General features: G+C 60.5%; 1 protein-coding gene across 7 annotated transcripts in view; it reads right to left on the reverse strand.

The window, feature by feature from the left end:
* TNS1 (tensin 1) overlaps window positions 1-22,349 on the reverse strand; it is a 257,548-nt gene that overhangs the window by 226,155 nt on the left and 9,044 nt on the right. For all 7 annotated transcript variants that reach the window (XM_054043851.1, XM_054043849.1, XM_054043847.1 and 4 more), the window contains exons 2-3: window positions 16,343-16,457; window positions 3,184-3,221 (exon numbers count right to left, since the gene is read on the reverse strand). In XM_054043851.1, coding sequence (XP_053899826.1) covers window positions 3,184-3,221; window positions 16,343-16,457 — 153 coding nt within the window. The remainder of the gene's footprint in view (window positions 1-3,183; window positions 3,222-16,342; window positions 16,458-22,349) is intronic.

Consider the following 22,349-nt stretch of genomic DNA (forward strand, 5'->3'; position numbering starts at 1 on the left):
GCCCTAGGTCCCATATATCAGAGCTGGGAAGCGAACCCGGGTCTCTTGAACCTTAATACCAGCACCGTGGCACATGCCAGCGCCTGGCAGAAGTGGCTGGCGTCCTACGTACAGCATCTGAGCGCTGCTGCAGCCATTAACCTGGGAAACACACACCCAGCTCCACCCCACTCTGGAGTCCCAGCACAGACACGGATCAGGAGGGAGGACGGCGAGCGCCGGCAGGGGCAGTACCCCTGGCACAGAAAGGACACCACCCTCGCTGCATGGACACCCCCTGCACCTCCCAGAATTGGGCCCGCCGTTCCCATGTTAGTCTTGGCATCCCAGGAGATAGGACGCTGCGCGGGACTGCATGTCTCTAACCAGGCAGCCTGGACACTCCAGCCAGGGGGTTTCATTTAACAAAACAAATTATTTTTGTTTCTGGCCTTTACAGTCATGAAGAAAACCTCACGAATATGAACCACTCCGGCGCTGCCCTCTTGAGTCGGCACACAGACATGACAGCGTTGATTCTGAAACCTAATGAGGGCCATGTTCCCTCGTTCACCGACACTCATTGAAGCCCTTCCACTGATGCTGTGGGTGGAGTTTAAGGTTGTGGGCGGAGCTTCACACCTGATGCTCCGTACACCCAGCAGTGAGAGCGAGGAGAAACACGGCCCTGTGTCAGAACGGGAAGGGTCTTTTCTTCCTGAGTTTTGCCCTGCTGCGGAAAGAGACAGAACACATCTCATTGCCCCTTGCCACCCGCGCCACGTTTGCCTTGCGTCTTCCACCAAGGAGCCTCTCAGATGCCCGACAGCCAAGCACAGCCTGCCTGGGAAATCGGGAGCTCTCGTGCAGGCAGGGCGGCCGGAGACGCAGGCAGACAAGGGTTGGGGCGGCCGGCTGAGGAAGTGGAGCAGCAGAGATAGTTCAGTGAGGGAGTGGCGGGAATCAGAGCCGGGGGCGTCTCAGATGGGGACTGCAGAACCGCGAGTCACCGCCTATGAGCGGAGAGGCCGTTCCAGACCATGGGGTCCGGCTCTTCCGCCCACTCGGGAGAAAGACGGTGGAACTCACTGCCCCAGGAAGTTGCTGCGGCCCGAAACATTGCAGGTCTCAGAAAGGGATTGGACATTTCTCTGGCTAACCAGCATTATCCCAGTTAATGGTAGGACAACTTTGGGACAGGATATTAAATTCCCTGCTTCCGGGGTGAGCCAATCGCTATTAGAGCCCTAGATCACCTCCGATCTGCTGCTGCGGGGTTCTCACACCTTCCACGATCAGAGACGGGATACGGGGCGAGATGGATCCATTTTGCCGGTGCCTGTGTTCCTAAGGATGTAGGGGGTGGGGAGAAGGCTCTATGGTGGGTTGTGAGCACTGCGGAGAAAGGCAGCGTAACGTCCCGAGGGTGGGCTGGATGGATCGTTGCTTCCAGGGCCAGCTGAGGGGAGGGGCGGCTGCATTTTGGGGAGACCAGCACTGAGGAGGGATTGGCAGCAACCGAAGTGGAAGAGTCTCGGAGGAGAGCCCAGATAGCGATGGGGACAGACGGCCCCACACTGGGCATTGACCCCAGGCCTGCAGAGCTAAGAGCGCGGGAGCTCAAGGGCCTGGCACTGGGGCCTGACCAGAGACGGACCCTGTGTGGAGCAGCACAGGGGGACACAGAACACACCATCCCGTGGGTGACGCCAGCTCCGTTCTCTACGTGCCCCAGAGCTAACATCCGGTGCACCCCCCACGCAGAGCGGGGACCCCAGGAGAGAGACCCGGCTCAGGGCTTTGCCGTACCAGGGTGGCTCCTGGCAGCTGGAGAAGAGACATGGGGAGAATGCTGCATCAGACCCCACCAGCTCAGTGATTCCCGGGCACTCCGGCCCCCCTCTATGGCCAGGTCCTAGGCTGGGCTTGGGGACAGCATCACCTGCCCTCCTGTCAGCCAACCTAAGGAGATTCCTCCCTTTCTCCCTCTCCACGCAGCATTCAATGGAGCAAGCAGACGGTGGGCGGGACCCTGTTTCGTACCCAGCTCTTCTGTGCAAGCCCCCTCTCCCCCCATGCAAGGATGGATGGCCTTCTCCATCAGCTAGGCCTTACGCGGGCCGGTGCGTCGCGATTCGGAACAGACACAGGCCCCGGCGCTTCCGAGATGCAGGGGAAACAACGGGAGGAGGAGAAGCTCGCAGCAGACGAGGAACCCGCGGCCTCTCCCAGAGGCGCCAGGAGCAGCAAGCGTCCGAGCAGCAGAGGCAGGTGAAGGAGCAGGATGGGGGCATTGGGAGGCCAGTGGACTGGACTCTTCCCACACGTCACCCCAAATTTACCGGCTGCATCCACTGCATATTTGCAGCACGATGGGTTATGGGCGCACGGACTGACGGGCGCCCGGGATACAAGTAGCTGCCCCACGCACCCGGCCTGCGGCTGCACCCTGCCCAGATGCCCGCGTGTGGTGCAATGCACGTGCCCCCAAAGGAAAGCCGGCACGAGAGCACCGGCAGCGCTCTCCCCAGCGCCCCGGGGACAGCCACAAACCCAGATCAGCCAGGCAAGCTCCCAGCAGCCCCCGGCTCGAGACCAAGCGATCCCCAGCCAGCAGCTGATGCCGAGATCAGGGGCTGAGTATCGGCATCTCCACCAGCTCCAACCGATGGCCATCCGAGCAGCACCGGGACAAGAACCCCTCCGCTCTAGCTGCCGTGAAGGGGGCACACCAGGGAGCTAAGGGAACCAGTTAGAAATGTGTGTGCTTTAAACGCCCAGCGTGAAATCAACAGCAAAAAATCCCACTGACCTCCCTGGGGCCAGGATCTCACCCCGCTTTTAGGGGCCGGGGAGTAGGAAAGATCGTTCACCTGCAAAGCAGCCGCCACGTCTGCACAAGGCGCGCTGGGTGCCCAGAAGGACCCAACGTTTGCTGTGTGTACAAAGGAAAGGCGCCCAGCGCTGGGAACAGGAGGGACGAGCTTTACTTTCCCCCGGGCAGCAGGGAGCAGCCCAGGTCCCCAGCGGCGCTTTGTAACCGGACACTGCAGCCCTGGCGGGACCCCGGAGTGTGTCACCTTGAGCGACAATCCAGACCCAAGCGCAGGAACGAAGCTGAGGAGAGCGGAGAGAGGCTCCCCCCGAACCCGACCGGGACCCACGACACAAGGAAACTTTGCCGCGAAGGGGGCAGCTCCTTACCTTGGCTTCGCATTTCCTGTGACAGGACAGCTTGCACCCTGCAAGAGAGAGAAACCAGGTCTCAGTAGGGAGCTCACCTCCCCGGCTCCCAGGGCAGGGAACCGGGCCGGCTTCCTGGGGACAAAGAGGGACTGCCCGGGACAGAAACACCAACCAAAACAAACTCTCCAGGCTGCTGCGGGAAACACAGGCGCAGGCCGGGGCGGAGGAGGGGGAGGCAAGCGAAGTACCTGGCACCTAGCCAAGGATAGCCTTGGCGGCACAGGTACGCCGGAGCGCGCCGGCCCACGGCAGCAGCTCGGCTCCTCGGGAACATACTGAGCACATTGTGCCGAGCTGCCTGCCGCGCTGTCAGAGCCTGCCCCGGGGCTCAGGGTTCGCCTGCCTACCCCTTTTTCCCCCCCCCCACCCCCTTCCTCTTTCTTTCGTGACTGCACAGTACACACGGAGCAGGCCCGGCCCGCCCTCTCGCTCCAGGAGTCATGTTCGCTCCAGCAGGAATGTTCAAAATGCGGCCCGGTCCCCTCCTGCTTTTCCTCGCCGGCTGCTCAGATATTGGTGCTGGGGAACAAAAGAGGAGTTTTCGCTGCCTCCTGTCTCGGAGCCAGGATCTCGGCCTCTGCTGAGCCCCTCGCCGCAGACCCAGCCGGGCAGGGCAGAGCCAGGGGGGCGAGCAGAAGGGGGACCCTTCGGAGCACCCCGAGCGTCGGGAGATTTGGGCTGTGGGGTAGAGCGAAAGCAGGGGTGCGCACGGGGTGCCCATTCTCCATTTGCCAGGCATCCATGAGGCCAGCCCCCGGCTCTCCTCACCCGGTCATACCCTCCTTCTCTTCTCCCACTGAAGGGTCAGAGATGGAGATGCTCCACTCCCTGTTTAAGTGATCACAGGCAGGGAAGGGAACGTCTCTGTTCCTCAGCCCGCCCATCCAGGGGTAGCGAGTTCTATGGGTCCATGGTGCCCATGCTCCAGGAATATTCAGGGCCTGGGGGCCCAGCTCCACCAATGTTTGGGGCCGGGTCTCTCCCCCGGCCCTGCCTGTGGCCCCTGCACGCCTCCCCCAGAGAGTCTCCCAGCCCTGCCTGCTGCCTCCGGGTGATTTAAAAGGGCCCAGGGGCCATTGGCCACCGCCGCCACCGCAGTGCCTGTGGGCAATGGCGCATGGAGACCCCCCCCAGGAGCCGCTGCCAGAGGGGCGTGCGGGTCGCTTTCGGGAGCCGCCCGAGGTAAGAGCCGCTCCCCTCCCCCTCTCCCGCACCCCAACCCCCTACCCCAGCCCAGACCCTGCCCCCTGCACCCAAACTCCCTCCCAGAGCCCGCACCCCTCAGCCCTCCTGCACCCCAACCCCCAGCCCAGAGCCTGCACCCCAAACCCCTTCCTGCACCCAAACTCCCTCCCAGATCCTGCACCCCCTCCTATACCCCACCTCCTGCCCCAGCCCAGAGCCTTAAGCAGGTGTGAGGGGTGGGCAGGACTTGGACCCGTTCTGGGCACCACCAAAAATAAGACAAACCTGCCGCCCCTGCACCCATCGCTGCCAAGGCCCAGCACAGGCGCTGCCCAACACTGTATCAGAGAAGCCCTGGGTACTTAGATGGTCTCCAACTGCCCATCACCATAGTATCTGGGCGGGGATCCTCCCTATAGCTGTGCAGGCAGCATGGCCAGAGCATTGAACTACAACTCAGGAGACCTAGGTTCGAGTCCCAGCTGTGCATGACCTTAGTTTCCTGCTCCGTGCCTCAGTTTCCCCACTTTACAGAGGGAAATGACACTGAGCTCCTATGAGCGCTACGGATGAAAAGCGCTAAGTAGGTTATATAGGATTAGATCACCCGGTCTCCGTGTAGCTGCACTGTTGATTGAATAGGCCACATGACGCAACCTGCAAACAGAAGCCCCCACTGCAATGCTACGTGTTCGATATTTGACACAATTTCAAGACTCGGCATCAAGAGTGAGAATCGCCTTCCCAGGCTTCCCTTCTCCGACTCCAGACTGCTCTGAAACTGAGAGAATGTTTGAAAATCCCAGCTCGCCTTTTTCCAGCCCTGGGGCTGTGTAATTTACCTTTCCCTTTTCTTTTTTTTTTTTTTTTGCAGCTCACTCAGCTAGGGAGCGTGAAACCAGCCAGGTCAGTTTCCTGCCATTCCTCTCTCTAAGACAGGGCTGCAGGGCTCGCATTACAGAACCACAGAGGGACTCTTGCAGGCCGCTCTGACCTGCATGGAGGTGGTCTAAGAACGGGACCTGCGAACTCCGGAGACCTGCTCCTAGACAGATCTGCGTGGGAGCAGGCCCTGGAAAGACGTGCTTGGTTTTAGTAGATCAGGGCCTACAGTACGTTGGTTTATTCTCAGGTGGTGACATCTCGGCCCGACTGATGTCAACAGCAAGACGCCAGGCCAGCCATTGTCCCTGCAGAGCCGACACAGCTCCAGGAGAGCTGGTGTGAGTCCAGCCCCTGGCACCACCACACTAGGGTCTGATGCAGAGTCCAGGAAAATGCTGCCGGTCAGCAGGCAGGAAAACCCCTCAGGTCACATGAGCCACTAAGCACATCTGGGCCCGGCCCCGCCCCGCTGTGCCGCTTCCAGGCAGATCGGCACTTTCAGTCCAAAACGCACCCGATTCGCTCCAGTCCGTCCAGCAAAGCGATCCCTGGGAACCAGTCTGTCCCCATTAGGGATCGAACATCCCTCTCGTGTTTTCCTCGTTCCCACCCAGACGCCAGGCACCGGGGCCCTCGGCACAGAGCAGAAGTGCTGCCCAGGAACCAAGGCAGGTCCTAGCCGGATTGAAGCGAACGGCTGGGGCCGGGATGGGGATATTTTAAAGGGCTTCCCTCCCTCCACTGGCCCCATCTAGCTCCTCCCGAGGGAATAAAGCAGAGTGGGATTGCATGGGGCATTCTTCCCTGGCTACACAGCCGTGTCTCCCTGCTAGGCACAGGCCCTGGGTCTCTGCAGCTGGCCTCAGCACATCTAGAGGGAGGAAGGGTGAGGCACAGGACAGGGATCCAGGACTCCTGGGTTCTCTTCCCATCTCTAACTCGGATTTCCTCTGAGGTCTTGGACAAGTCACGTAACTGTTCTGTGCCTCAGTTTCCCCAGATGTAAAATAGGGGCAGGGCTGTGTCAGAGGCACCTAGAGCTCCTCCCACAAGCCCATTCTCACATGCTTGTGGCCCAATCCAACCAGTTATTGCCGTGCTATTTCTCACAGCACCCCACACTCAGCCCGGCCGATGGCTTATCTGCACAGCCAGCGGCCACAAAGCAGGGCTGGATCCAAGACAGTTCAGCTGGCCCAGTGCAGAGCTGGAAGGTTCAGGGACTGATCCTGCGTGGACCTCAGAAGGGGCAGGATCAGGGGGGCCCTGGAGAGATCCCAGAGACCGGCAGCTACCGCGCATTTCCCCAGGGGGCTGTGTCAGTCCCCAGCTCCCTACCCCACGGGGGCACGGGCTGGCATATGGTGGCGACCCCGCCAGGCAGCATTCGAGAATCGCCACGTGCCTGAGCTGAGACAGGCTGCCCACAGCTGGGGACAAAGCCAATCATCAGCTGCTGCCTGGTGCACTCCCAGGAGACCCACCAGCTGGGTAAAATACCCACACAATGGGCCGGGCCTCAGTTGGCAGGAGAGCGCCAGCAAACCCAGCACTGGGGGGGCTGGCTGGCTCATGGCATTTCCTTTGCAGGGGGACCTCCACGCCCCCGGGTTTCAGCCCTGTCTTAAGCTGTCTGGCACTCGCATTTCTGAACCCTGCTGCAGATGCCAGCACCGCGTAGGCGCTGCCCGCCAGCCCTTGGCAAGTCCCAGCAAAGCCCCTGGCCAGGTAAAGTTCCCCACCGCCAGGGGTTTACGCTGCAGTTTGCAGCCCTGCCAGAAACAGCATCTGTTCCTTTGATACAACACAGTCATTGTTCCTGGCGGGGAGAGGCGGGGGGGGGGCCTGGCCTGGCCAGGCCAGGATTCAGTACCTTGGCTTTTCTAACCCAGGGAGATCGGTTGAACTAGGCGCTAGTGCAGGACTCCTGGGTTCTCAGCCCTACTCTGCCACTGACCCACGGGGCACAGTAACACAGCCCACCGCTGCCTCAGTTTCCCCCTCTGGGGATGAGAACGTTCCCTAAAGGCTGCGAAACACGTCCACGGCCGAGAAGAGCAACAGGCTGTAAGCTACTCCGGCAAGGGACGGGTCCCCTCTGGATGCAACTGAAGAGCGTTTGGGGGCAGGGGGGCTCCGTATGCAAAGTATACCCCGCCCCCAACCAAATTCCATGCAACACCGGGCTGCGGGGAGCCCCTCCCCAACACTCCCTCCCTGCAACACCTGCCTGGCCCACCCCCTCCGAATGAGTCTCACCTGCCCCCCCTTCCATGCTGGCCAGCAGGGAGACCTGGCTACTGAGGGTGGCCTTTTAACCCCATCCCCGCCACAGCCCGTGGGAAGTCACACTAAGAAAGGCCAGGAGGGGATGACTTCACTCAGTGTCCTTTGCGTCTCTGCCATGACCATGTACAAACAGCCCCTGGGTGCGTGTCAGAGGAACAGACAGCCCCAGGTCCAGCGAGCCCCGCAGCCGGCCTCTGACTGTGGGGTCAGAGAGACGGGTACAAACCCGGCCGTCGCAGCTGGGGGAGAATTGGCCTCTTGTCCCTACTGGAGACCTGCCCAAGCCCTGAAGCGCCACGTTGAAAGACCCCTTCCGGAATTTCCACCATCATTAATTATGCTAACGCTGCATATTCGTTAGGGCCATGTAAATGTCCAGTTCTCGGCCCCAGTGACTCCCGTAGCAGTGAGTGCCCAGGCTAGGTACACACTGTTCCCTTCGGTTGGTTTTGAACTGACCCCTTTTTAACGTCACTGCAAGTGCTGAGTCAGATCTGCCCCCGCGTGGCTCCGGAGTCTGATCTGAAACTCCTGGATTCCCCTCCGCCTCCCACATCATCCCCAGCAGCACTGTGACCGGAGTCCTGGAGGGAACGAAGGGTTGCTGCTGATGGGGCGGGAAGGAGACAAAGACCCCAGTTTGACTCTCACATCCCAGGGGAATTTTACTGTAGTTTTTCATTCTGGGAAATCTGGTTCCATGTTTTCCAAGGGTCAGCGCAGCTAATAATAACCAGCTCGCTCTTAGATGGGGCTTCTCACCTGCACAGGTGCAAGCACTTTACAAAAGAGAGGAGTAGCATTATACCCATTTTGCAGATGGGGAAAACTGAGGCACAGAGCAAGGACGTGACTTGCCCAAGGTCAGCCAGTGGGTCAGTGCCAGAACAGGGAACAGAACCCAGCTCTTCGGAGTCTCAGGCCTGCAGCCACTGGATCACACTGTAAAACCATAGCCTCAACTGTATTTCAGCCTGTATCTTCCGCCGTGGGCTGTCTGTCCGACATGGAGCATGGAGCGGTCCGGAGTGCCTAAGAACCCCCTCCAGATGCACGGGACTGCCTGAGCCCGCTGGGGCGGAAATCTTGCTTTCTTCTGAGATTTCTAGAAATCTCTTCGGACCATTGGACTGGCAAGTACAGACGGGGGAAAAGGAGGAAATCCTGTGGGTGCATGGATACCGGCGTGCACACACACGGGTCAGTCATTTTATTTAAGCCGATTCATCGCTTCTTAATCCAGGCCAACTCTCCCCAGGGCACCTTCTTCCCTCCACTTTACTGCACACAAACCAACAGCCTCGCAACCACCAGCCACCCTACAATAACAAACCAGGGTGTGCAAGCGTCACCTGTGCGCTCCGGAGCAACGCTACGACAGCGACACACGGCACCTCTAGCAGCTCCCTGGCGCATCCCACCAGCCACCCTACAACAACAACCCGGGAAGTGCAACCACCCAAACCGGACCCACAACGCAGGCAAACAAACTTCCAGTGCGGAAGGAAGCGGATTTGCCTTTGAACTTCCAAAGCGGCTGCTGTTAGAAGCAAGAGCGAGGATTTTCGATCACGCTATTAAGACCGTTCTCTCGCTGCCTCCTTTCCAGCTGGCAAAGGGGCACAAACCCGTGCACCACAGAGCCCCTGATTGGAAAGGGGAGGAGATCGGGAAGGGACCCTCGCCTCCCCCCGACCCCAGAGCTCAGTCCTGCTAGCTGCCCTGTGCCTCGAGGTTCTCCTCTCTGGGGTTATTTCCTGGTGCAGCAGGGAACACAGGAAGCCGGCATTGTTACAGCCTGAATAAGCTTTTCCTTCTCGGCAGAGCCATCGGAAAATGAGCACAGAGCAGGGGTGCACCTGACCGCCCTGATAACAGGGACTTGGCCGGGCCAAGGAGCTTGCGGCTCGCTGCCCGGTGACTTCACCTCTCCACAGATCCATATCAGCGCAGCTTGAATTGCGCCGGGGTCTGCCAGCTCATATCCTCCCCTCCGTCCGTGCACGTGTTTCTCCGCCATTATACACATGCCTCGGGCAGCACGTGGGAGAGAGAGAGAACGGCCTTCCATAGCTGCAGCCCCATCCAGCCTACAGCAAAACCTTTCCCACTCCCTGATGAAATGCAGCCACCTCTGAGGTGGAGCGGAGCCGCTGTTAAACAGCTACACCCAACGCCCCCGTTTAAGTCAGGAAGCAGAGAACGCCTGCTCCAGCTAGAAGAACAGAAGGAATTTAAGTCACAAACATCCCCACCCCCGCACAGAAAGCATCTTTAATGAGCACAAGGTCTCAGGCCTGAGTCTCATCCAAGAGGAAGCACCGCGCCCATTGGCATTATATGCAGCCCGGCACGGACTCCGAAAGGCAAACCGGGAAGTACCCTGTGCCGAATGGGTAACGTTACTGACTGCGGTACCAGGGAACCTCCACCTACTCACCGTATTCCAGCAGCATGTTTAGAGGGCTCGAGCGAGATCCACGTGCCACCGTGCTAGGTGCAGTACATGCATAGAGTAAGAGAACGTCCCCGCCCAGCTGGCAATCGATCATCGACACAGCCACAAGCAGGATGTGATCCCCAGAGAGACTAAGTGACTGGGCCAAGAGCCTGTGGCAGGACCAGGAATTTAGCCCCGATCTCCTGAATCCCACTCCAGGGCCTTACCCACCAGGCCAGGCCAGGGCCAACCCAGCCTGGCTAGTGCAGTCGGACATGATCCCGCCCAGGGTGGGCAGCGCGACATGCGCACAGCTACTGCGGGACCCAGGCCCCACGGGCGGCAGATCCGGGCCCACGGCGAGTGCCAACAGACCCTTTCTTTTTAACCCTGGCCCTGGGTTTCCCACTAACCAGGACCTGCACTTGCTGAACGCAGATTTCTCTTTCCTTCCCCCTGGCCAAGAGAGTGAGGAAAGCTCCAGCCAAAAGGCTGCCAGCCAATCAGCGTGTGCCACTGGCATCTGGAGGGGGGTGGCTGGGGATCATGCCCTGGGCACTGCCAGCTTTGGAACTGCCACCAGCTGCTTGGGACAGCTGCCGGGCTGGAGTGCTGGGAATGATGCATATGTCAGGGTCAGCTAAGCTCCGGCCCTCTAGCCTAACAAATGCAGAAGTTAATAGCGCCATCTACTGGTGGAAGGATAGTATCGGGTTCTTCTTTATTTGCATCTTCTTACCCCAGGGCATTATGGGAGAAGAGGACAAATCACTCTTATTGTTTATGCCGACTATGTCAAGTTGAGATGCAGGTGAACAGGTGACTGATCCTGGAGTTTTTTTTTAGGTAGGCTTTGATTGGGGTGGGTGGATAACAGTTAAAACGGGGTCACCACAACATGCAAAGTCCTAGGAAGAGGTTTCCAGAGGTGCTTAGGGAACCAATGGGAACAGTGTGTGACTGTGCAGAAGATTGAGGAGAGGAGGGAAGGGAAGTCTTGTTACTTTAGAGATCTGCTCACTCATTTTATTATTCCCCTAGGTGTATAAAGCCCCTTTGCTGTGGGACCTCTTTGGACACAGGCAGCAGGAGGCTGCTGGTGACAACATTTTTCTAAAGACGGGAAAAACCAAGACTTGCACAAGGGAAGGAACACGCTGCTAACGCCTGCCTAGTTATAAACCAGCACTCACCACTCCCCTCACTCTGCCACAGGTCGGAATTACTGTCCCTCCTTCCCACTTGGGGAAAGTGAGGTATGCACGGAAGTGACTTGCCCACGCCCACAGGACAAGCCCCACCCTGGGTCTTCTCTTCCTGCGTTCCAATCCCAACCTGCTTTTCAATGTGCTGGGGGACGCCCGCTGGTATCCCACCCTACGCCCGCCACTCAGACGCGACAGGAAAACAAATAGTTAAACTGGCTACCATGGGGGGACCATCAAATCCATGTGTGAGCGCCCCCTGCTGGCTCTGAGGCAGCACTAAACATGCCAAGGCCCCAGTCCTGCCGTTGGGGCTCTGTGGGGTCCAACCAGGAGGGTCACACCAGGGGAGGACCGATCGGGGTCTGAAATGTCTCCGCTGACATGGTCCATGGGGACAGCACCCACCCAAGGGAGTAAACCACATAGAGCCATACTGGCTTCCCCCACTGTGGGGTGGGGACTGTGACGGGGCTCCTCTCCCTTCCTTACGCTTCTATGCTTTGATCTCCCCCAGTTCGTGCCAGCTGACATAGTTGTGCTGCCCGCTCCCACCTCCCCAGGGCTCTTGCCCATCGCCCCAGTGGGCAGCGGTGCTCTGCTCCGGGCAGGACCAGGTCCCTAAATGCAGCGACAGATCCCAGCTGGCCAATTAGCGGGGGGGGGGCTGTGGACACCCCTCGTGATCCCATAGTGCCTTCCCGCTGGCAAACTCCCAGCACTTCACCAGCAGTGGCCGGAGCAAAGATCGCTAGGCCCGCGCATCACCTCAGCCCTGTCCTGCGAGCTCAGGGGAGCCGCTCTGCGCCCCACACGCAGGGTGGCTGGAGCACATAGTGGTTTCTGGGCCTTGGAGCGAACAGACCCAGCTCTCTCCGGCCAGGCTGCCCAGCGCTGCGCCTGGAGCCCCTGAAATTTCATGGTCAATCCCTGCCCTGCAGCCACCCCACCTGGGGCATCGTGTTCCCCACAGGCCTCATGGTGGGGTGAGGCTGTGCCGGGCACCGTCCTGGTCCAGGGAACCCGAGGGACCAGCTGGGGTCTCTGACGGGCACCGAGATCAGGGGGGGGGGGTTAGTGGGGGTGGGACCGGGCTAATGGGCGGAGGGGGGGTGGGGTGAGCAAAGGAAAGCGTGGGCTGATTCCCCAGCAAGGGGCACTGGGCAGAGAGCAGCCCCCACGGGAGAGGGACCGTCCCTGGGTCTGAGAACCCACTGCGGGGAAGGGTTTTCCCTGGCTGAGGATGGGCCCCCCAGAGCAGGTCTGAGCTCTGTGACCCCGTGGGGACAGCAGCCAATGGGGCGAGCCCAGTCCCTCCCCCCAGCCCGTCGGTCACTTGAACCTGCGTTCCTGTGCCATGGGCCCCACCCCCACGGAGACCCCCGCTGGGCACTGACGCCCCTGGAGGGACTGTGAGGCTGGCATTCCCGCCCCTTTGTCCCCGTGACCCACGGTCTCTTACCCAGCACGAGGCTGGTGCGGGATGTGGGCGCCCCCGGGACGCTGCATGGCTGTTCGCTTCCCCCCACCCCTCCTACTGCCCCAGCACCTCGGAGAGGAGCCGGGCAGGTTCGCCTGCCCTCCAGGGGCTCCACAGGCAGGGGCAGGAGTCAGGGTAGCGCCGGGCTCGCTCACAGCGTGGGGGGTTCAACAAGGTCCCCCCAACCCTGTCTTCCGGGAGGATTTTCCCCTGCACCCCCACTGGTACCCAATGCTACATGGGGACAGTGGCACCCTGGGGTCCCCAGGACATGGGGGGTAAACGCTGGTTCCTTTTCCCCTCTGGGTGCTGCAAGGAGCGGCTGAGACACTCTACCTGCGGCAGGGCTGGGCTGGCAGGTGGGGGGCAGAATTGGGGAACGCAGCAGCCTAGAGTATCTTGTCTGATTTACACAGGGAAAGTAGCGTTCCCGCTGCGGCCTGTCACCCCAGCAGCTCAGGGCCCTCCCCCAGCAGCCCCCCTCCAGCCCGCCTCTCTACCCTCCCCCAGTAGCCCCCCTCCAGCCCGCCTCTCCACCCCCGCCCTCCCCCAGCAGCCCCCCTCCAGCCCGCCTCTCCACCCTCGGCTCCAGGGAAGCATTTCACACACCCACACGACACAGCAGCTCAGCACCCAAGGAACGGCCCAGGCGAAGGGAGCCCCGGGCAGAGAGACCAGACCCCCCCTTCCTCCTCTTCTAACGAGAGCTGCGTCTCGGCACACCTGTCTCCAAGATCTAACTGTCTCCACATTCAGTCAAGCGACCCCCACCAGCCTCTCGGCACTAGGGTCTCCAGTGCCACCTGCACGGATCCCCCTTGCCCATCCTCCAGGGAGATTCAGGCCGAGGAAGCGATAGAGCCGCTGTGTCAGTGTCGCGGGCTGCGTTCACCGCCGCCGGGCCGGAGCCTACCAGCTCCCCTGGATGTGTGGTCAGGACCTCGGCCCACAAGCCCTTTGTGAAACAGCCCCTTGCCCCGGGCCCTGCTGAGGTTCCCTAGCGATAACTCGAGGCCGCGCCATGCTGGGAACCCACAGAAAGGAACCCGCTGAGCACAGGACGAGGTCGAGGCAGCTCCAGTCTCTCGGATCCCCCCAGCGCTGCCGGAGGGAGGAGCGAGGGCCAAGCTAAGGGGCTCATCGGCCCTGCCCCATGTGGGCCCAGCTGGTTCATCCCCACCCCACCTCCTGCTCTCTCTGCCCCTTCCGCAGGGAGACGGAGCCTCACCCCCAGAGAAGGCACACGGCCAGGGGCAAAGGATCCCCCCGCCACCCCAGACCCCTTCCGGGCTCAGGGAGGGGGCCTTGAATCCCTGCTGGCCACTAGTCACTGATGGACAAGGGGAATTACCTACCCCAGTCCCCAGGGTCCGGCCCCCCAGTGCCCAGTGAAGGCTGGGCATAGCCAAGATGGTTCTTAGGGGCTGAGCAGCTGGGAAGATCCCTGGGGGGTGGGGGGAGGTGTCCCAGCCCAGCACACCACACACGGCCCCTTCCTGCCCCAGAGAGGTGCAGCCCCCTTTATCCAGCCCTGGTCAGCAAGCCGCACCCACAGCCCTCCCTGATGCAGAGACTTGGGGTGCCACCCTGTGGCCAACCCGGAGAACTGCAATGGCACCACATTGAAGTCAGCCTCTGCATCAGAGGACGGGCGAGTAGCTAATGTGACACCAATTTTTACAAAAGGCTCCAGAGGTGATTCTGGCACTTACAGGCCGGTGAGCGTCACCTCCATGCCAGGCTAAGCAGCTGAAAGGATGGTAGAGAGCAGAATTATCAGTAATGTAACTAAACACAATCTGTTGGGGGAGAGTCAACACAGTCTGTGTCAAGGGAAATCACGCCTCACTGATCTATTAGAATTCTTTGAGGGGGTCAACAAACATGTGTCCAAGGGTGATCCAGAGGAACTAGTGTACCTGGATGTCCAGAAAAATTTTGACCAGGTCCCTCACCAAAGGCTCTTAAGCAAAGTAAGCATGCGTGGGATAAGAGGGAAGGTCCTCTCATGGATCAGTGACTGGTTACAAGACAGGAAACAAAGGGTAGGAAGAAATGGTCAGTTTTCACAGTGGAGAGAAGTAAATGGTGGTGTCCCCCAGGGGTCTGTACTGAGACCAGCGCTGTTCAACGTATTCATAAATGACCTGGGAAAAGGGGTGAACAGCATAGTGGCAAAGTTTGCAGATGATACAAAATTATTCAAGATAGCGAAGTCCAAAGCAGACTGCGAAAAGCTACAAGAGGATCTCACAGAACTGGGTGACCCGGCAACAAAATGGCAGATGAAATTCAATGCTGATACGTGCAAAATAACACACATTGGAAAACATAATCCCAACGCAACATGGACAAGATCGGGGTCTGAATGAGCTGTGACCACCCAAGAAAGAGATCTTGGAGTCACCTTGGGTAGTTCTCCAAACACTTCAGCTCAGTCTGTGGCAGCCGTCAAAAAGGCTAGCAGCGTGCTCAGAAGAACTAGGAAAGGGATAGAAAATCAGACAGAACACGGGGCGGGGAAATGAGTGAAGGCTTAGTGGTTTGAGCATTGGCCTGCTAAACCCAGGGTTGTGAGTTCAATCCTTGAGGGGGCCATTTAGGGATCTGGGGCAAAAATCTGTCTGGGGATTGTGACGAACTGGGCCTGTTCTCACTGTGGTCTGTGAATGCTGACAGGGGAGTGTGGCTGGAATAGTCTGCATTGGAGGATGGGAGACAGCCCGAGGGCGCATACCTGAGCTTGTAACATGAGAACCCAGGAAGGGGTTGAAGGCCAGGTGACTCCTTAGCCCGGGAAACTGAACAAAGGCTGTGGGAGGGGTCGCTGCTGGAGAGTGGGGGAAGCAGGCTGGAGAGATGGCTGGGAGGGAGAGATGGCTCTGACCTCCCAAGGGGGGCTGGGCTGGGATGCCTCGGGACCCCAAGATGGACCTAACTGAGGGGGTCCCTGTTGTCTGTGCCTGCAAGACCTGTCTTGGACTGTATTCCTGTCATCCAAATAAACCTTCTGCTTTACTGGCTGGCTGAGAGTCGCAGTGAATCGCAGGAAGCTGGGGGTGCAGGGCCCTGAGTTCCCCAATACTCCGTGACAGGGATTGGTCCTGCTTTGAGCGGGGGTTGGACTAGATGACCTCCTGAGATCCCTTCTAACCCTGAGATTCTATGATTCTATGTCATAGCCTGTGGAACTCATCGCCAGGGGATGGTGTGAAGGCCAAAAGCATCACCGGGCTCTAAAAAGAACAAGAGAAGTTCCTGGAGACGAGGTCCATCAATGAACTTTGAAGAGGGCTGGCCGAGGGCTAGATGCTCCCAGGCATGCGGCGGTGCCACGTGGGAGTCTGGTGCCAGTGGAAGGAGACTGGCAGCTCTGGATGCCCCCAGGTCATCCCGCAGCAGAGGCAGCGACAGGGGAAGCTTCCCGTGTGCCCCCCCCCAATGGAGTCACTCCCTTCTTAGCTCCTCTGATCACACCGCCAGCCTGGCTGTGAACCCGGCTCTGGGCTCTCCTCTTCTCCATTGGGAACTGGGCTGAGACCTCCCCAGCTCATCTCACGGCGGACGCCACGCAGCACCAGCTTGGCCCAGGCCCAGTCCACTCCCCGGTCACGCTGGAGCCTGTGAACTCACCTCGGCAGGTGCTGCCCTCCCGCGTGATCGCCTGCCCGCAGATCCCACATGGCTTCACCTTCTTGAAGCTCTTCACCTTGAACGTGTGGGAGGAGGGGGCCTCCAGGTCCTCGGGCTGTGGGGGCGCAAAGAGGAGACCGGTCAGTCACCCACGGCCAGGCTCCAACCCACGGACCCCCACCCCGTTACCAGCAACAGACTGAGCACCACAGACATCAGAATCCCAGCGCTCTACCTAGCCTTTGCCACTGCCTCTGTCAGCAGCCTCTGGCAAGTCATTTCACCATCCCGTGCCTCAGTTTCCCCTCTAGTAGCACAATGGATTGGCTCCCATTCCCACAGAATATAAACACAGCTCCTCAGCAGGTGCAAACTGGTGCAGCTCCCCTGGGGTTGGTGGAAGATGCTGATTTGCCCCAGCTGAGTATCTGCCCCACCCCGCCCCCCATGCTCAGGTGAGCGTGGAGTCTGACCCCCGAGGGGTTAGATCGCTCCCAAGAATAAGAAAAAGGCAACACCACTGAACAGCAGGGTCAGAGGGAATCGCTTGTTTATGCAGCACAATTAACCTGTGGAACTCACTGCTACATGAGGAAAAGATTATGGGCCAAATCCTCAGCAGGTGTAAATGGGCATAGCGCTAGCTCTGGGGAATTGTTCCGACTTCCAGCCACACCCCTCCCCCCTGCTCCTCTGGCAGCAAACTGGGGGCAGGGAGGCCACTTTACGCACGTGTGGAGCGCCTAGAAATCAGGAGGGATCCCTTTAAACAGTCCGTGAGCCCCCGGGCAGTGCTCAGTGTGGCCCACGTTCCTGCAGCTCCCGGACGCCAGGCAGAGCAGCCGCATGTGCCTAGCCAGGCCCGGCCTGGTGTGGATGGTCAGTGCCCTCGGTTACCAGCCCGGCGCCCCCCGGTGCCCCTACGGCTGCTTCAGGTTTGTTCTGTAAAGAGCCAAGACCCAGCAGCAGGCAGTGAGGATGAGACCTGAAGCCAGGCACACAGGAAGCGCCGCCCGGGGACCCACAGACTGTTTAAAGGGGCACTACGCACCGCACGTGGGTGTTCGCCACCAGCTGGTTCTCCCCCCTTTAAGGTTCTAGCGCCGGCGACTGCTTGGGGAAACTGAGGCCACGTCCTCCAACTCCGGCGGGGGACGCAGGCGTTTCTCACCCTCTGAGTCACACCCTTCCCCCGCAGCCGGCATGAGCCCGCCCACCCTCCAGCAAGCTCCGCCCCCTTTCCCCCGTGCAAACCCCTGCCCCGGCCGCACCCTGTTGCGCTGTTCAGCGCCCCCCCATGGAGCAGGGGAGAACGCCCCCTCCATTTACAACGGCCCACCAGAGTGCTGATCCACACACTCCCTGCATAACCTTGGTGCGGACATCCAGAACTCCAGCCCAGACACCAAACAGCTGGGCCACATTTCGGGCCATCTGGGCAGAGGCCGGGCCGGGCCCCAGGTGTCTTGCGCTGGCTGGGATGTTACAAGTGACACCCAATAACATTGAACCAAACATTCCTCTCTCCTTTTTGCACCTTTGCAGGGTTGCGGGGAGGGGGGTAGTTTGCACAGAGACCACAGTGACAGACACAGCACAAGCCTAAGAGATGTGGCTAAGATGCCCCTCGTGCCAGCCACTTGAGGCCAGACCCCTCCCCACTCAGGTCGGCTACCTCCAAAGCCCCTGGATTTGGGGGGGCTGACCCCAAAAGCCAGAGTGGCCCAGATCCCCAGCTGGCATAAATCAGCGCCGTTCCACTGACTTCAATCAGCTGTGGATCGGACATAGCTCCCTCCCCAGCACGCACGCCCCACCCAGGGCAGCCCAGGGGCGCTCCCCGGCTCTGGCAGTCCCCTGGGCACAGCCTGACGCGCGTGTGGAAGCAACCCGGCCTCCAGCAGCCCTTTGTAACAAAGCCACTGGCCCCTCACTCCCCTGGGAGCAGAGCCGCGGCGCTTTGGAGCTAGCGAGAGAACGCCCCAGTAGTAGGGCTTTTATCCTCCGTGTAGCTGCAGCCGCTCGCTAGGGGGCGACATTGCTACTCCCAGCTTCGCTTCCTGGGTTCGGAGCCCCCCCTCTTCTCTGGAAGTGCCACACGCCCAACCAGGGAGCCAGAACTACCCCTGCAGAGTCCAGCGACTGAGCCCAGAGCAGGGATCAAGGAACAGGCAGCCAAAGTGCCCGGGTGTGATGTTATTGATCTAATCTGGGACCATATAGATCATTGTTGCAACCGAAGTCCTGTAGTGGCACCAAATCTGGTATAAAGGGGGTCAAATGAGGTGTCTAAGACAAGGTTATGGATTGCTGGTTAGGATTATGCTGTCTATATGTGTGTATCAATTTTGTAGTTGAAGTTATGAATATTGGCTCTAGACTGTCTGTATTTCAAACCTATGCTGTGCTTCTGGAAGACATCCCAGCAAGTTGGTGTTAGCTCTGCCTAGCCTGCTTGATGGCCCATTAAGGCCCATCAGCGACACAACTGATCCATTGAGAGAAGGCAGATACGCCTTGTAACTCAGCAAAGTATGCAGGGACTGGCCCATGTCTTGAGTTAAACCTGCAGTTTATTCCATCACTGCTACAAGCCTGAACTTTGCCATTAGTGTATGGAATTGATTCCATGTAACCAATTCTAGCTCTCATCTCTATCTTTTTCCTTTTCTGAATAAACCTTTAGATTCTAAAGGATTGGCAACAGTGTGATTTGTGGGTAAGATCTGTTCTGTATATTGACCCGGGTGTGGGGATTGGTCCTTTGGGATTAGGAGAACCTTTTTTCTTTTACTGGGGTATTGGTTTTCATAACCATTTGTCCCCCTAATGTGTGGCACTGGTGGTGATACTGGAAAACTGGGGTGTCTAAGGGAATTGCTTGTGTGACTTGTGGTTAGTCAGTGGGGCGAGACCAAAGTCCTCTTTGGCTGGCTGGTTTGGTTTGCCTTAGAGGTGGAAAAACCCCAGCCTTGGGCTGTAACTGTCCTGTTTAAGCAATTTGTCCTGAATTGGCACTCTCAGTTGGGGCCGGCCAGAACCGCATCGTTACACTGGGTTTGGCAAGGGGCCAGGCGGGGCGGCAGAGAACTTGCCCAGCTGGGAACCCTTCCAGGAGAAGGATCCGGAGCAGCAGGGGCTGAAGGTTTCCCAAGCGACCCAGCCGGCTGGCACTCCCGCCCTGGGGCACGCTGACGGCTAATTAAGGCCTTACGTGACTCGCTGGACACCAACCTCCCCGGTCAGATCGGTGCCCGCTGGCTCCCTAGGGTCATGGCACGCCTGGCACCTTCAGCCACCGTCTGCCTCACCGCAGAGCCAGTCCAGGGCTGAGCCGGGCACTGGGCCAACAGCAGCTCCACGCTAGAGACGGGTTTGCCATCTGGGCCAGGTCTCTGGGCAGCTCCTAGCCCAGCACAGACAAGGTGACCCCAAGGGGAGGCCAGTGGGAGAACTGACCTGCTGTGGGGTTTACAGATTTCTCACCCCTCCCTCCCCCAGCCGACTCCAGGACGGCTCCCTCCCATGGCCCTCACCCGCCCTGCAGAGTGGCAGAGCCCTTCGGTAGCACGCCAGGCGCCCGCCCAGACAGGCCTGCCCCGTCTCTCCCTGGGCTCAGGGACAAATCCCAGCCGCGATCCCCCCACCCCGGCGGTCCTGCCGGGCGCTCCAGGGACTGGCCGGGCTGCCCAGTGACGTTACAGGCCACGGCCTCCGGCAGAGCTACCAGCAGGGCCCAGCCACAACCCTGCCGGGGAGAGGGAAGAGCTGCTCCCCAGACTCAGTGCCCACCTCGCTGGCAGCCAGAGCTTAGCCCAGGAGGCCCAGAGCCCGCTTCCGAGCTACCCCCTGCTAGCCCAGCTCTGGGCTCCCCCCACAGCGCTGCCGGTGCCCCTCACTCCCGACCCACAGCCCCTGCTAGCCCAGCCCTGTGATCCCCACACAGCGCTGCCGGTGCCCCTCACTCCCGACCCGCAGCCCCCTGCTAGCCCAGCCCTGGGCTCCCCTGCCCAGCTCCGCTGGTGACCCTCACTCCCGCCCCACAGCCTCTGCTAACCCAGCCCTGCCCCCCCCCCCACAGCTCCGCTGGTGACCCTCACTCCCAACCCACAGCCTCTGCTAGCCCAGCTCTGAGCATCCCTGGAGCTGAACCGACCAGTTAAGACAAGTCCGTGCCAAGCCCCACTGCGATTTCATGCTGTGACTAACTGGGAGTGAGATGGGACACCTCCCCCCCCCCCCGCCCCCAGCCACAGCAGAATCAGACCCCAGCTCCCCCTGGTGAGAAGCAGGAGCCCCATCTCCCCACGAGCCTGTCCAGGCCCCAGGGCTGCCCCCACCCTCTCCGGGGACCACTGGAGACGCTGCGCTCATTAGCATGCCGGCCCCTTTGCATGGGAGGCTCTGTCTGCGCCAGGGCCGGGCGTCGGGACAGATGCAGAATAGGGGCTGGCACCGTGCGCCCGGCCTGGCAGGGCCGGGGCCAGGACACAGCAGCCGCTGGGCCGCAGCTCATCTGCATTCAGATCCCACCTCGCCCCAGGCCCGGGAGGGGGCCTCCATGTCTCTATTCAGAGCCTTTCTAGGGGACCAATGTGCTGGGAGCCTAGCCAGGGCCCCGGGGGTCTCCCCGCAGTAAGCACGGGGGACTGCCCCAGAGACAGCCCTGGCCCCACACACGGACAGCGACCTGGGGGCCCAGCTCTGCCATGCAGGCAGCCTCAGCCCCACACCCGGGCCCTAGGGGATCAGACCCCCAGCCCCTGCCCCAGCTCCAGCCTAGAGCCCGGCTAGGGCCGTGATGAGGCCACTGTCCCCCTGCCGGCTGCGCGTCCCGGGGCAGGGCCTCGTTTGCCCCCTCGCTGGCGCCCCACGGATCTGAGGGGCTCTCAGGGCAGCCCCCGCCCCAGGGCAGCTCCCCCCAGCAACTGCAGCTGCTCAGCGACTCATCACCGAATGGGTATCGTGTCAGAAAGCGCCAGGTCGACGCAAGCAAAACATTTAACGGGAACGTGCCGGTTTTACTGACGGCTGGTTGCTGCCAACAGCCCGGGGGGCAGGGCTCCCCACGGGCAGGGCGCCGGAGACGCCCGGCTTCAAGCCCTGCCCTGCAGCAGGCAAAGCTGGGGCGGGAACCTGGGTGCCCGCGGAGAGCCCGGCTGCTGGTGGCGAGGGGGTGAGGCTTCCTGCCTCCTGCCCCAGTAACCTCAGCAATGGGCACAACGCGGAAACCCTGTGTTCTGGCCCGGCCGATCCCGGCTAACCCCGGATTGACCTGGGCCCGGCCGAGCCTGACTAACCCCTGGCCGATCCTGGTCTGAGCTGGGCCTGGCTGATCCCAGCCGATCCTGAGCTGGGCCCGGCCGATCCCGGCTAACCCCGGACTGACCCGGGCCCGGCCGCTTCTGGCTATCGCCCAGGGGACTGACTTGGCTGCAGGGTGAAGCGAGCTGGATCAGCAAACATCCCCCCCTTGCAGAGAGACGCTGCAGCCTGGGCTGTTTATTTAAGCCGGCCTGAAGAATGAGGCATTGTCAGGGCGATAAACCCTGCGTCTGGACCCCAGGCTCCTCCCCGTTCCTCCAACCGCCCCACAGCTGCCCTGCAGCCAGCCTGCGAGCCGCCCTCCCCACACCCAGGCCGCTGAGCCACCCCCAGCCACCCCTGCCAAGCACCACTCCCTGGACTGGGCCCACCCTGCGAGCCGCCGGGCAGAGGAGGGACCTGCAAATCCCTGGATCTCTGCGGCAAGCGCCCAGCGTGGGCACAGACACCCCTGCCAGCCTGTCTGACCCCTAGGAAGGGAGGGGGCAGGGCGGGCTATAGGCCTGGGGGCTGAGACCCCCTTCACTTGCTGGTCACTAGGGGGCAGGGCCGAGAGCTGACGCCAGCTGGCGGGTCTCAGGCCGGCTTGACAAAGCCCTGGCTGGGATGATGTAGTTGGGGTTGGTCCTGCTTTGAGCAGGGGGTCGGACTAGATGATTCAGTCTGGTCCCCTCGCGGGCAG

Source organism: Malaclemys terrapin, chromosome 11 (assembly GCF_027887155.1).
Source record: "Malaclemys terrapin pileata isolate rMalTer1 chromosome 11, rMalTer1.hap1, whole genome shotgun sequence".
NCBI classification, from domain to species: Eukaryota; Metazoa; Chordata; order Testudines; family Emydidae; genus Malaclemys; species Malaclemys terrapin.